The sequence below is a fragment of the Engraulis encrasicolus genome, chromosome 22, assembly GCF_034702125.1.
Source record: "Engraulis encrasicolus isolate BLACKSEA-1 chromosome 22, IST_EnEncr_1.0, whole genome shotgun sequence".
NCBI classification, from domain to species: Eukaryota; Metazoa; Chordata; class Actinopteri; order Clupeiformes; family Engraulidae; genus Engraulis; species Engraulis encrasicolus.
Window position 1 is genome coordinate 51131095 of NC_085878.1, and position 15386 is coordinate 51146480.

The following is a 15386-nucleotide window of genomic DNA, read 5'->3' on the forward strand; positions in this document are numbered from 1 at the left end:
ATTTTATCACTTGTTTTTAGATGCGTCCTAGCATCTCTAAGATGGTATATATGTCCGTCCGTCCGTCTGAAACACATTCTTTACATCGGCCAAAAAACACCAGTTCCGCCGCCATCGGACGCATCTTTGTCAGCCTGTCGGACTTGTTTTTAACTTAATTCATTGTTTAAAATGAGCAACACATGAGCAACACAACATGGTTTACAGATCAGTGAAAAGTTTTACCTCAACAAAACCTACATTTGTGTTACACCATTGACGGTTTAGTTACCTAGTGCAGTAGGATGTTCAACTGTGTGGACGCTGCTGTGCTGCAAGCCAATAGCCTTCTCAGTGGATCCAACGCTTGCCTCGCCGACGTTGTCCATGAGAATAGAGAGTGCCATTCTCAGATCTTCCTGGCTTAAGGACACCTATTCGTGAATGAAATACCAAACAGAAGTGTGTTGATATACACAGTAATGTGAGGTTTTGTTCCCAAGTAAAAACAGATGCTAGAAAATATAAGACTATGCTAGTTTTACACAATTGTAAAGTATGCAATGTGGTGTGAAATAAAATGAAACGAAATGAAATGAAAATGGTTTATTTGATTAGACTGGGAAATGCTACCCATGCTGCTTTGCACAATTGTTCCGATCTGAAAGACAGCATGGCAGCTACCCTAAGCGAGGGAGCTTGAGCTAGGGAGGCAATCAGAGAGCGGGGAGGGATGGGAACGCAATGATAGCAGTTTGTTTTAATAGATACAGCTGACACGATTGGCTATGGGCTACGTGTACTATACCAAATGACATACTTGTAATGCCCAATAAACGGCAATGAGCAATCATAAACCACATATTTCATATGAAAAAATTGCATAGGTAGCCTCCAGATCATTTCACTTGTGAGATCGTCTGGTGTTAACCAAGCAGTTATTTGATAGGGACCATTCATATTAATGCACATTTGTATTTGTATACAGAGTGGACTTTTAACATGAAAATGTGGGTACACAAGGCCATACCTTCATAGGCTTTAAGTCACCATGAATTTCCAAAGTTGGTGCACTCCGGTACCAAGAGGACGCCAGGTTGCGCTGCACGCTCAGGACTAGATTCACTGGTTCCAAAATCTCAGAGTTGAAGCTGTCGTTCAGACGTCCCCTGTCATACACAAACATATGGGGAGAGAAAGTCAGCATTCGTTAAGGTACATTATGCCCCAAAACATTTTCATGTGAACAGAAACAGTCTTTTGAATTGAGATGGGGAAGAAAAATGGCACAAGACATTCCATATAAGGTTTTGCGATGGTGCCGCCCCCTCCAGGGTGCCACCTCGGGTACTTGCCCGATCGGCCAGCCCTTAGGACCACCCCTGAATGAAGATGTTTGATTTCGCCTGAATGTTCTGATGCTATAGTAATACAATACAATAACAATACAATATATTTTATTTGTCATTGTGATGAGCACAACTAAATTGAGCATTCCCTGTTGAAGCAAAAATAAATAAAATAAAAATAAAAATAAAAATGGAATATAAAGAATGGTATATATATATAAAAACTATGCTAGTGAAATGGATTTTTTTAAAATGGAATTTTTGGCCAAAATTCAATTGCTTGTCCAACAAAAAATTGCCGCCTTGTCTGATATGTGTCGCATGGTGAACACAGGAGCAGTGACACACGCATACTTAGATATGGGGATTTTGCCTCCTACCTTGCCAGACTTAACTGTGAGGTTCAGCAAACTAGAGCATTCTTTCAAATGACTCTTCTTACTAGATTTAGGCAACACTACCGCAAGAACAGAATGGAATTTTGCATTTTGCATTTACATATTCAAGGGGCATTTGATACACCCTAGCGTGTATCCTTAGAGGGAACAACATTGCCTCCTACCTTGACAGCTTTAACTGTGTGAGGTTCACATTCATGTGCTCAAACACGACTGGCAGAGAACCCTCCTCCTCCATCGGCAGAAGACTGAACACGTTGCCCACGGTGATGAGTCCCAGGTCGGCCAGCAGCACGTCCGGGGACGAAGACGTCTGAGGGATGATGATGACTGGGGCTTTCAGCGACACATCCAGTGCCAGACGGAGGCTCCTCTGGGCCAAATCTCGCACGCTGCTGGCAGCCCGCTCCGCCACGTGGGTGGTGGCCGCAGTCAAGGTCCCTTTGGCCGCCGGGTGAAAGTTACTAGGGAAATTCTGCAAGAAAGACACGAAGAACAGGGTTGCCAGAGGAGACCAATGATTTCCAGACCAAAAAATACTTAAAACCTGCAAGGAGGCAAGAAAATCCTACCCAAATTGAACTGAATTCTTCCATGAAAAGATAAAAAAACACTACTTGAGGCATCCCTTACTAAAGGATGCCCTGATGAAGACAATGGGTCGAAACGCGTAGGCATGTAGCCAGTATTTAATAAAGGCTTTTTAAACTTTAGTAAGGAGTGCCTCAAATAGTGTTTTTTTATCTTTTCATGGAAGCTTGGACGCCCAAGTTCTTTTTGATGAGCACCCTTTTTTACTAACTGGATACAGGACCCAGTGAAGCATTCCCTTTTCTCTTTCTTGAACTGAATTCTATTGAGTTCTACGGCCATAAATCTGCAGTATTTCGATTTTATTCACAGTTTACCAAGTGTCCCAACTTCATCGGAGTTGGGGTTTGTACATTCAAAGAGCGCAATGAAAGAAAAGACAGAAAGCACAATATAAAATACCCAGGTGTAACCAGTTGGTCACTGAATCATTGTTAATAAAATCAATGAAGGGCCCCAAAATTTGGCGCAATTATCTGTGTGTCACAATTCTTCAAGGTACACAACAAGACACCATATCATTCAGCCATTGTTCATAAGATGGTGGAGACGAGAGCTAGAGTTCCATTCCCAACTAAGGATCCCCCTTCTTGCTGTAACCATACCAAACCTATCCTTTTGTAGTGTAGCGGTAGGGTAGAGTAGTGTAATACTACAACTATACCATCTGGTTGCAGTGGTATATTATAAATGATCCCATACACATGAAAATAAAAATGTCACTCCAGAAAGGGGTTAGCTTGAGACAGCCCCGAAAGAGATGAGCCAGTGTGCTATAACTAGATTGCACTTGTCACATACAGCTGAGGCAAAACATTATTGAGTTTAGTTTTCAAATAATGGTGAATAAGTGGTGCAGGACTTTGTGCTAAATAAGATGAAGCCTTGCATTGAACCATAGAACTGCAGAAAACCCGCCCAAATGCCCTTTTCCCCCACAGACGGTCATCCTAAGCAGCCCAATTGAGCGGGAAACTGCACAGTCTGGCAACACTGGTGAGAAGAAAGAGAAGTAGTAAAAACAACAACAATAACAACAACAACCTACCAGCAGTGACATGATGAACTTGTGTAAGTAGACTATCCGAAAACAGCCTAGGCAGAGCTTGACAGAGCCGTCCATCTTGGTCATGTCAGCATATCCATCGCCTTCAGTGGCTTTAGGCGTCCAACTCATGTTGAAGCGAAATACTTCATCTCCAGCAATGGAAATAGCCTTTGAAAGAAAACAGAACAATTCAATAAACATTGTTTCATTGCTGTCCTTATCCTTGTTAAAGGAATGTTCCCAGGTAAAATGAAAGTTTTACCATCGAATGGCCATGCCACATAATGTGTCTAGTGATGAGCCATTCTGGGAAGAACCACGGCATTATATTATTCTCATTATAATAATAATGGGAGTGGAACATCAGTGATATGGTGTTACGCTATCGGGACCCTGTTAAGAGTAGGACATACCCGTTTGAATGTTTACTGACGTCTGTTGTCGGAGGCAAAAAAGGGCATAAACCGTTTGTCTGCCTTCATGGGGATTCACTGGATTTACATATTGGCCTATTGTTTCCCTGCAGTGTTATCTACTGATTCCTACGGCTGTTCGCCAGAAGCAACATATTCATGTCAATTGTTCATCTGCACCTGTTGAGTGAGTACTGGTGGCTGAAGCAAGCAGAACACCTCAAAAAACACTCAGTAGTGAAAGACTGTAAAGAGCTATACTCGTGTCTGTGCCTCAGCTTGGTTGACAAGACCTTTGTTATGACAGCTCTGAAGTATGGAATGTTTTTGAGCATGTTTATTGGTAAAACCCAACCGATTACTTAGATCTTCCACATTGGCCTCAGCAGTTAACATTAGCAGCGTTTTTCACTTAAAAGGTAACGTAATGCCGCAGTACTGTCCAGATTGGCTCATCACAAGACACATTATGTGGCATGGTCATTTGATAATAAAACTTTAATTTTACGCCGGAACATTCCTTAAATAGCTAGCTCCAGCCTATTTCAAGTGAGCTCCTTAAGCCACAATGTCCTTAGTGAACAACAAAAACAAGGTTATTTGCCTTGCTGTTCCAATATCATGTTTACCTGGGTATGTAGAGTTTGAGGATCCACATTTTCTAAGATAAAGTCCTTCAGGCTGGTGGAAATGTGGGTTTCGGATCGTTGTGTCAACAGGGAACCTTCAAGACCTAAGACACAGACCCAGACACAGACACACGCACACGCACACAACAGAATTCATACACTTACCAAGTCGATTTTCATACACTTACCAAGTCCATTTTTGGCAATATAATGAAACATACTTGTGTTTTCCTTACCTTGAATTCTGACCTCAGCAATATCTGACATATGATCACACAGCAACACTTTCAATGCCCCAAGCTTCACCAGGATCTTAAGATCAATCACACTACCATCAACGGGAGATTCGGAACCTTTATGAAATTCACACAAAAGATTAGAGGATTTAAACATCTGAGAAAATAACACAACAACCCTATTGCATTTTAACATGGGGTACATCACTTGCATTACCAAACAAACATGTACTGTATATCGAAGTGACATTCTACCATTTCTCACCGGCCATTTTATTAGGAACACCTTCCTAGTGCTGGGTTGGACCCCCAGAAACAACAACAACCACCTTTATTTGAACTGCATCAGATTGTCTTGGCCATGTCTACATGCCTAAATGCATTTACTTGGCACTGTGTGATTGACTGATGAAGAATGCATCAGGGAACTGGCTGGGACCAGCTAGCAAGGTGGTAGGAAAATAGTTTGAAATAGTTCAAAAATTGGTACAATTTCAGGTTAAATTCACATGGTACCACCAACTTATTTCCAGTTAACATGGGTACATCACTCTCTCTCTCGCTCTCTCTCTATCTCTTTCTATTTACCGCATCTGTTGCTTTGCGGACTGAACTCCTCCAGGTCTTTGGTCTCCATGTCAACAGTGACATTCCTTGTGGGTAAACGGTTTGAAAGATTGGAGAAGTAATTTAATACTGACACCACAGCCTCAGTGTGTAGTTTCACATCCAAAGAAGAGAACAGGACCTGTAGAATGGAATAGAATTAAATATTTATTGTCATTACAGACAATATGATAAACACACTGTTGCAATGAGATTCAAAACCTCCCTCAAGTTGCAAAGAAAAGTATAGCAAACAAGTAAAACACAAGTATAAATAATGTACTAATAGAAAAACTGCCATCCTGCGAAGAAAACTTGTACAAACTGAAGCACACAGACATACTTGACTGTAAAATGATGAAGCTTTATGGTTTTACTTTTGCATTTTATTATTGAAACAAAATGACTGTTCAGGCGTTCCATCATGTATGTGTGAATTCTTGCCATTCAAATATTTTGAGAACGTACTTTTTAAATCTAAACAAAATGCATTTTGCAATGCAATGCCTAATACAAAATCATTTTCCAAAATGGATACATCATTTTGCAACAAAGCTCTTCTCAACAAAGCAACAAAGTTCTTCCTCTTGACAAATCTATGTAACAACAAAACAGTTTAGCTACATATATTGTTGCATCTTCTACCGTGCTACCATCACAGTTGGACTTACATTTATTGTTTGCTCCGTGTTATCATGAGTGGTCATAAATTCGGGTCCATTCTTGTCAGCCTGGAAAAAGTTCACAATATAACTAAAAAATACATTAAAAAAACAATGATTTTTGAACGGCTGGCTTGGTACCGCTAAAGGGCAATTCCAAGTCAAGTCAAGTCACGTCAGGTTTTATTGTCACTTTCTTCATATGCACAAGACATACAAGGGACATTAAATTACATATACAAGACTGACATTTTACAGACTGAAATAAAGTGCAAGACATGATGGGTAACAGTGATGGACTGGTAACAATAAGTGGTCAATAATAAACACAGTACAAATAAACATTTAACATTCAACATTCAACATGTAAGCAGAAGATAAGATAAATATATAATGTAGACATTCCATGTAAATATCATTCATACCATGCAACAATAAAGTAAAAAAAAACCTTCAGAATATCAAGGCTTCTATTTTACAGAGGTGCTACGCCGGCCAGCAAAATTGGCAACCTTTTATTGCAACCTTGGAGATTAAAGGAACAGTCCACCCTTCTTGATTTTCACATATTTGCAGCATTACCGAGTATTGGAAATGTATACTTTTACTTGTACTTGGAAATGTATTTTTCATTAATAAAATAATGATCTTCTCCATGTTTGAATTACCAAGCATAGACATAGTTGGCTCCAATACTGTACTGTACTGTACCTTAGTCAGACCAGTTATTTCATAGTACGAATATTTTCGTTCAGTGAGCAAAAGCAAGCACACTTGATTGATGTTGCATGTGATGTGCATATTTAAGCTACCTTGGCATACTGCACTTTTAAGAGTTCCGTTCCGTACTCCACAGATGAGCTCACAAGGCAAAGATGTTCTTTATCTTCGTCTACAGTGGAAAAAAAAATAAAACAGCAAATGATAAAACTGAACTGGGAAACCTTTTAGGAACACCACATAAGAGATAGCACAAGACTACATTGCAAGTTAGCAGGCAAGAGTCATGAGAAAACACTTTAGAACTACTACAATTTCTGCCTCGGTTACCTGAGCTCTTGTACTCACTCTTTCAGATTATATACAGTGGTGCTCATATGTTTACATACCCCAGCAGAATATACGCTTTCTTGGCGATTTCTCATAAAATATGAAGGATTACACAAAACCTTTTTTTTCACTCATTGCTAGTGACTGGCTTAATATATTTATTACAAATCTTCTGTGTTTACTCTTTCAAAAGCATGATCACAACCCAAACTACCCAAATGACCATGTTCAAAAGTTTACATACCCTAGTTTCTGATGCTGAATATGGCCCTGTTTAACATCAGGGACCACTCTAAATTGTTTGTGGTAGTTGTGGATAAGGCTCTTACTGTTCTCAGATGACAAAACAGCACATTCTTCCTGGCAGAATGGTTGTTTCCTATAATATTTTTGGGTGTCTTGCTGGAAGCTCACATTTGAGGTTTCCCCTGAATGGCTCAATGATGTTGAGATCAGGAGAGTGAGACGGTCGCTCAAAAACTTCATTTTATTCTTTCTGAAGCTAATGACGGGTTGATTTGGCTTTCTGTGTTGAAATATTGTCATGTTGGCATGTCCAAACAATGGACCATGTGCAGTTTCAAGGCTGATGTGTGTCAAGTTTCCTCCAGTATTTTTCACAGGGCAATGTATTCATCATTCTGCAAGTATGGACCAAAAGTATAGTGCATTTGTAACTCAAATGTCCCCATGACATCAGTGGTCCATGACCATGTTTCACAGAAGGGATGGTGTAACTTTCATCATAGGCTCCGTTGACTGTTCTCCAACTGGTACTGTTAATAGTGGCTGAAAAAAGTTCCATATTGATTTCATTTTTCCAAATGACTGTCACAGGCATTCAGATGCTTCTCACTGTGCTATTTGGTGTATAATATGCAAAATAACATGTTTGCATTTTTGTAGTAATGGCTTTCTCCTGGCAACCCCCAACAGCCTATCTTTCCTCAAGTGCCTCTTTGCTGTACAGTTTAAAAAAAAATTTCATGTTGTCCTATATTTCACCTGAAGTTATTTGTTGGTTGTCCTATGCCTCCTGAACAATTTCCCTTGCAATTATCATTGCAATGCAATGATTCCCTTGCCCAATGGCTCGATTCCAACCAAGCCCCCTCATATTGCATTTCTGAATTGAAATTCCAACAGTGCCAACATGACAATATTTCGACACAGAAAGCCCAATCAACCCGTCATTAGCTTCAGAAAGAATAAAATGAAGGTTTTTGCGCGACCATCTCACTCTCCTGATCTCAACATCATTGAGCCACTCAGGGGAAACCTCAAATGTGAGGTTCTTGCAAGACACCCAAATATATTATAGGATACAACCATTCTGCCAGGAAGAATGTGCTGTTTTGTCATCTGAGAACATTAAGAGCCTTATCCACAACTACCACAAACAATTTAGAGCGGTCCTTGATGTTAAACAGGGCCATATTCAGCATCAGAAACTAGGGTATGTAAACTTTTGAACAGGGTCATTTGGGTAGTTTGGGTTGTGATCATGCTTTTAAAAGAGTAAACACAGACGATTGCTAATAAATGTCTTAAGCCAGTCACTAGCAATGAGTGAAAAAAAAGGTTTTGTGTAATCCTTCATATTTTGTGAGAAATCGCAGAGAAAGCGTATATTCTGCTGGGGTATGTAAACATATGAGCACCACTGTATATAACAACACTAAATGCCCTGTCGCCCATGGTGCGCAGGTGTGTGGAGGGAACTGTAAGGAGGAGTGAGTCAGTGGAGCGTAGTGTGCGGGTGGGATTGTATGGGGTGAGGAGACTTGTGATGTAGGAGGGTGCAAGGTTGTGCTGGACCTTGTATATGAGGAGGAGAATTTTGAAATGGATACGTGAATGGATAGAAAGCCAGTGTAATTGATAGAGGATAGGGGTAATGTGATGCCAGGGTCTGGTGTGCGTAATATGATGCCATTTATGAACCAAAACTGGCAACAGGCACTTTGATCAGTTGTTACCTAGGTTGGCACATGCCACACTAGGGATTTTGGCCCATTTCCTCACTGCAAAGTGTTCTAGCTGGTCCAAATTGCATGGATGCTGAGCATAGACATTTGCCACAGACACTCAGTGGGATTGAGGACTGGACTTTGTGCGGGTCATTCCAGTATCATGGCTTTAGTGTCCTTGAAGAACTTCTGAACTCATTTAAATGTTTACTTTGGGTTACAATGTTGTTGGAGGACCCAGCAATCCACATCCAGACCCAGACTCCCTGTGTCTGAGGCTGAATAACAGTCTAAAAACTTGATGGCCCCACCTTTATGTGTAACTGTGGAATCTGCTTAGTTTCATTAGACCAAAGAAGCATTGGACACCTGCCTAGATGATTGTTATTGACCTGGCCTCACCTGAGGTTTTTATTTCAAGAAAGACAGGTGTTAGGGCTTGTCATCATATTGGGCTTTAGGGCCATCATCACAGAAGAATCCTTTTACTAAAAGGTGCATATAGTTATTGAGATTTGCCTATGAACATTTGAAAGTCAAAAATGAGTTTTGAAAGTCTCTGCTTTCATCTGACGAGATTCAATTGCACCTGCTTTGATGCATGAATTCTGCTTCTGTCAGGTGAAGAAAGGGATAGTCCTTAAAACTTTATAACATGATTTCCACAATTAAACATGGTGGTGGAAGCATCATTCTGTGGCAGCCTCAGCCACAGGAAACCTTGTTTGGGTGTACAGCACCATAAAAACAGAAGATTATGATAGAATGTGGAAGGTGACCATGCAAAAATATGCTCATAGAGGAAGCTAAGATCTTCACTGGATCTTTCAATAAGATAATAACCCAAAACGTTCATCCAAAATTGTTCTTTAATTCTTTAGATAGTCTTTGAGGAGTGCTGAAAATGAATGTCCATCCTCAACATCCATGCAATTTGGACCAGGTTAACTATTTGCAATGAAAGAATGGGCCAAAATCCCTGGTAGGGCATGTGCCAACATAGTTAACAACTAATCAAAGTGCCTGATGTCAGTTTTGGTTCATAAATGACACTCTATTGACTATTAATGATAAGGGGGCTAATAATTTTGTCCTTGCCATTTTTACCCTTTTTTGTTTAAACTCATTGTGAAAATGGAAAAATCCAAATTCAACTCATTGGACAATGTCTCCATCAGTGTATTTGTTTCCAGAATAACAGAAACGGTTCATAATGGTCCTTCTCACTGAGAAATCAAGAGAGATGTCTAATTTCAGGAGGGGGGCTAATAATATCGTCCTCAACTGTAATTAGCTGCCTAGCCTCACTGGGACCCATTTACTCTGAGCTCGCCCGTGAGTACCAACTAGGCGAACTGCAACCCAATTCTGTGTAATGGGGTGAATAGGAAGTGGGGTGGCTGTTAGTACTATCCCGGTACCCTCTTACCTGTGGTCTCTAAACACTTCAAGGTGATTGCCTGGATGTAGGCGGTGGCAGAAAGGTCATGTGTGCATACAGTCATGTTGACGCCGAGCTGGGAAACATTGAAGACCAAAAAGGACACCTCCACTTCCTCCACAGTCTTCTTCAGTGTCATTGTCACCTTAATAGTAAAAAAGAAACAACATTTCAAAGACTCAGATGCAACACCCTCTTCAGAGCATTTGCACTATCCACCTTATTAAGCATGATTTCATGGGCAGCGCCACTGCTACCACACCATTTCTGGTGTTTTTTTACTAGGTTTTTAATGACACAACCTTGACTCTACTATTAAATGACTCTAGACAGATGTATTCATACCTCCTTGATTTCAAAGTTGAGCAATACATTCACTCGGTTTCCCCCAATCCCGTTTTCTTTTGGTACTGAATGTAGATCGCCGGCTTCTAATGTTGACACATCTATCAAGCCCTCAGATGAATTGAGTCCATTCACTCCATTCAGATGGCCAGCTAAAATCAAAGCCAATGAAAATTAGACAAAATACATAAAATAATGGTATGAAGTGTGTAAAATTTGGACAATTCATTGTTCTGAATGTACGTATGGTAACTATATTTTAGGGTTAAACATGCTAGCCACGACTACAGGCATTATCATTGTCTGAGTAAGTGGATTATAAAACAGGTGCCAAGGGCCCACAAGTTCTCCATTATAAAGATATCAGTAAAAGACCTCATTGGAGAAAAACAAGACATTTGTGAATATGTGCCTAACACGATTACACGATACACGATTGATTCTGCTTAATATGTTGTAAAACAGTACATATATACAGCTAGGTATGTATCAGTGGCTAACATTTGCGTAGGATGGTGGCCAGAGTAGGTATTAAAACTATGCTGCTCATTGCATCTGTTCTGTCTACTGTCAAATTTGATAATTTCATTAACCCATTGGCGCAGGAGCCAGTTTTTAGAAAAGGTCCCCAATGCCTGAGGGTTTTTTGAGATAAGAAAAATTGGTTGAAAACTCCCATGAAAAATTCAATATCTCAGCCTCTGGAACACATAGGGACATGGGACGAATTGCATTTAAAGGGTGAAATCCTCTGCTTTCACGGGATTATGCTCATTCAGCATTAACACTAACACATATTCCTTAAAAAAAAAAATCATATCTCATAATCAAATGATTGAAAAAAGTTTCATGTGCTTTCAGGATAATGCTTGATGCTGCTATTTATTATAGGCTATTACAATAGCCGACTATAACTAAATCATACTAATCATTATTATTATAATTATTAGGCAGTCATTTCTGCCATAAATCAGGGGACATTTGTCTGATACAGCCACTTGCTCTCCCACCGACGAGTATGGCGTTTTATTCCTCCAAACGTTATGCAGAGACCAATGAGCAATTTCATCCTATTTTGAGACGGGGCTCCACTTTGAGCTGGATGTGTGGCTGCGCGTCTATAATTCGCATGTCTACCGTTGTCTGCCTCACCAGGCTATCACCATATCCGAAAGTTCTTCAGTGAAAATATTCTGAAATATATCTAAATGACGTGCTTCCTCAGATATTGGCACCTTTGCCAATTGCCCAGAGTGTCGGAGTGAACTTTTGGTAATGTCGGGGTCAAAATCTAGCTGACTGTCTATTTGGAAGCCACTCGCCCACCTCTTCATGCCGCCACGGCAAATCACACTCCTGCTCTCTATCTAAAGGGTCTTCAATTATATTTCCTTTCCTCGATTAAAATCTATTCATTAGCCTACCTTTCAACTGAACATCACGTTCGCTGTAACAGCGTGTCTCGCGAACCACAGCCTTTTTTTTACCTATGTGACATGGCTAAACAACCCACGTCTGCCGAAGCGAGCAAGGTTGATTTCGTTTGACATTTTTGTCGACGAATCAAACTTTTTTTTTGCCAAATGATCTTTAAAAAAAATCGAGAACACCCACCTCTTGTGTATTTGAACAAAACATTGTGCATCGCATCTCCCAGGCGTCTTGAAATATTTACAAATCAATAATGTTGTGTAACGCAACAACCAGCATCAGGGCCAATGTTGCATAATGCAACAACCGGCGTCAATGGGTTAATATTCAAATAATGAACTAATATTTACTCGTATACCCAAAATACAGTAAGTTTTGCAGCTAAAAATGTCTATTTCTGGAAATGCAAAATGGCGGAGAATGGAAAAGACCCCTTTTTTCATATATGAAAATATTCTCTGTCATAATGAATACCTGAAATTAAATGGTGGTGGTAAGTATTCATCATGAAAAAGGTAACATTTGTGTATGTGCAGCATGAATTCTGGGAATAGACTACTGAAAATATTACACAGGGCACCTTTAAAATGAAGTGCTGCCAAAAGTACTTAGTTACATACCTATACTGTCTGGAGTATGCACATCAGAACGATTGCGTTCTTCTCCAATGTTTTCCACCAAAATCTTTGCCAAGAGACCAACATCGTCTTCTCCTACACTGAGCTGTAAAAGGTAAACATGTAGGTGATATTGTAGCATCAAGACTGTATATATACTGTATATAACCGCATATTGCAAATAACCTGGTTTTACCTGTCCAACTCTACCAGGTGATCATCATTCAGGCAAGGCAAGGCAATTCAATGTACTTTACAAAAAAAGTAACAACAAAAATCCAAGCAACTGTCTGCTTGAACTGGACAGGTAATACCAGGTCATTTGCAATATGTGAGACAGGATTGTAATGAATCCAGGTTTCACACACAGACACAGAAACAGAGACACTTACATGCATGGCCTCCAGAACTCCCCTTAGCTCCAACCCAGGAATCTTGTGAAACCACGCCGAGGACAGGTTCCTTTTCACCTGTAGCTCCAAGTTGATGGGCTCCAGAAGCTCCACCTCACAGCTCCCCGCACCACACTTGGTGTATTTTCTGTGCCATAGGATGAGAAGCACATTATCACAAGCCCCACACACGTTGCATTACATCACACAGCATCGTGCTTACACTGGGCTGTATTGAAATTGTGTATCTACACACTTTCTTTCTGTCTCTACTGGTAAGCACTGTGTGTGTGTGTGTGTGTGTGTGTGTGTGTGTGTGTGTGTGTGTGTGTGTGTGTGTGTGTGTGTGTGTGTGTGTGTGTGTGTGTGTGTGTGTGTGTGTGTGTGTGTGTGTGTGTGTTGGCGGATGGAGATGTGGCATACAGGAGACAGGTGCTTCATAGTTTTGAATATTGGCATTTTCTATTACTGTATGTATTTTTGTATCACTGTTGGTAGTTTTATCTTTGAGTCAACGGTGTGGTTGTGATATATGTGCTATATGGGTGGTTGACGTTTAAGGGCGTAACGCAAAAAAAATAATAAGTTTTTCAAATTCCTGAAAAAAATGATGGATAAAAATTGGAAAAAAAATAGAAAAAAATAAAGGACTTAGTGGTCTGTGGAATTTCACCTTATTTTTGCAATTTTTGGGAAAATGTGTCCCGCATCAACACATTGCATTGGCATGTCACACCGCAGGAAAATGGAGTCACACCACAGGGAATTCACTGCATTATGGCCATTTTAATCCTTTTGTATACATGACTGACATCTGAGCTCATGCTAACTTGATAATGATATTGTGTTTAATCTTAATATGTGTTTTCATTAATAAAAAAAACTTTTTTTTCCTCCTATAAGAGCAGTCACACCACAGGACACCATAAAATGAACCTAAGCATTGCGTGACAGAAAGATTGCAATATGAAGACATATTAAGAGGTTAAGAGTCACCTTAAATTTCCACAGCACTCTCCAATAACTGAGGTACTGACTGGTTAGGAGCCAGTCTTTAAGACCCTTGTAGTTGGCCTTGCAGCTGCCCATTCACAAACATTGACATACAGTACATGTCACCCCACAGGACGCAATTTGTGTTACGAAATTGAACTTGTAGTTAATATTACTGTCTTGAGTTTTTTCCACATTCACATATCTTAATCTAAAGTTAAGATTTATGCAATCATGCCAAATGCTTCATACATTATTCAAAATGTTGTCGGTTAATTTATATATATATATTATATATTGTTTCATTAATTTAAACCTTTACATAAATCTTAACAAAAATGTTTCTTCTCATCTAAGACTAATATGAAACATAATGTACCACATCTTCTTTCATTGACATTTGTTTTTTAAAGGAAAATAACAGTTTTGTAGGTTTTTAACCAATGTTACGAAAAAACAAGGCGTCACGTCTCCCACCCATATACAGTGTATATACATTTCGATTGACTGCTTTTCTTTGTTTTTATGTGCGTTATCATTGCGATATACCAACTTTTTATTGCACAAATCGGTGAATGAAGTTGGCGAAATATGAATTTGCAACTAGACCATGTTTTACCTGATTAGTTTCAACTGGGTAAGTTTGATATCCATTTTTTCCAAAAGAGCAGGTAAAGGGCCATCGTCATCAGCGGGAATCAGGTTGAACTCGTTGGCCACGGTGATGAGTCCGAGGTCCACCACTAACGCGTCAAAGCAGGAGGAGGACTGGGGGATGACCACGAGGGGAGCTTTAAAAGGAAGAGTATGTCATTTTTTTGTTGATTACTTTGACTAACTGCCAAAGTCAAAGTCAAGGTTCTTTATTTGCTATTTGTGTATGAACTAGTAAGTACAGGGACATGGGAATATTTGGAGAGTATGTAATATTTTAGTAGTTTACCTGCCCATTCATTAATGTTATCTTTTTCATGAGTATTTTCCTCCACCATCAATTTCAGCATCCATAATGACTGGGGGAAAAATGAAAAAGTGGATCTTCTCTGTGTCCGGCGTTTTGGATTTCCAGTAATGGACATTTTGAGCGTACTTTGGTCATACTAGTAAGCTTAAATATTAGTTAATTACTTACTAAATAATAATTTATAAAAATATCAAAATTGGAATAGACAGTACAGTTTCAATGAGCAGCATAGTTGCAATACCTACTCTGGCTACCATCCTACACAGTGCACC

The 15386-nt window shown here is 39.7% G+C and overlaps 1 protein-coding gene across 2 annotated transcripts in view; it reads right to left on the reverse strand.

The window, feature by feature from the left end:
• Positions 1–15386, reverse strand: part of vps13c (vacuolar protein sorting 13 homolog C) — a 127051-nt gene that overhangs the window by 44886 nt on the left and 66779 nt on the right. For both annotated transcript variants that reach the window (XM_063188627.1, XM_063188628.1), the window contains exons 34-47: positions 14770–14941; positions 13158–13305; positions 12769–12871; positions 10718–10869; positions 10361–10517; positions 6724–6803; positions 5921–5980; positions 5232–5391; positions 4644–4760; positions 4408–4511; positions 3366–3533; positions 1891–2201; positions 1010–1148; positions 272–413 (exon numbers count right to left, since the gene is read on the reverse strand). In XM_063188627.1, the coding sequence (XP_063044697.1) occupies positions 272–413; positions 1010–1148; positions 1891–2201; positions 3366–3533; positions 4408–4511; positions 4644–4760; positions 5232–5391; positions 5921–5980; positions 6724–6803; positions 10361–10517; positions 10718–10869; positions 12769–12871; positions 13158–13305; positions 14770–14941 (2013 nt within the window). The remainder of the gene's footprint in view (positions 1–271; positions 414–1009; positions 1149–1890; positions 2202–3365; positions 3534–4407; positions 4512–4643; positions 4761–5231; positions 5392–5920; positions 5981–6723; positions 6804–10360; positions 10518–10717; positions 10870–12768; positions 12872–13157; positions 13306–14769; positions 14942–15386) is intronic.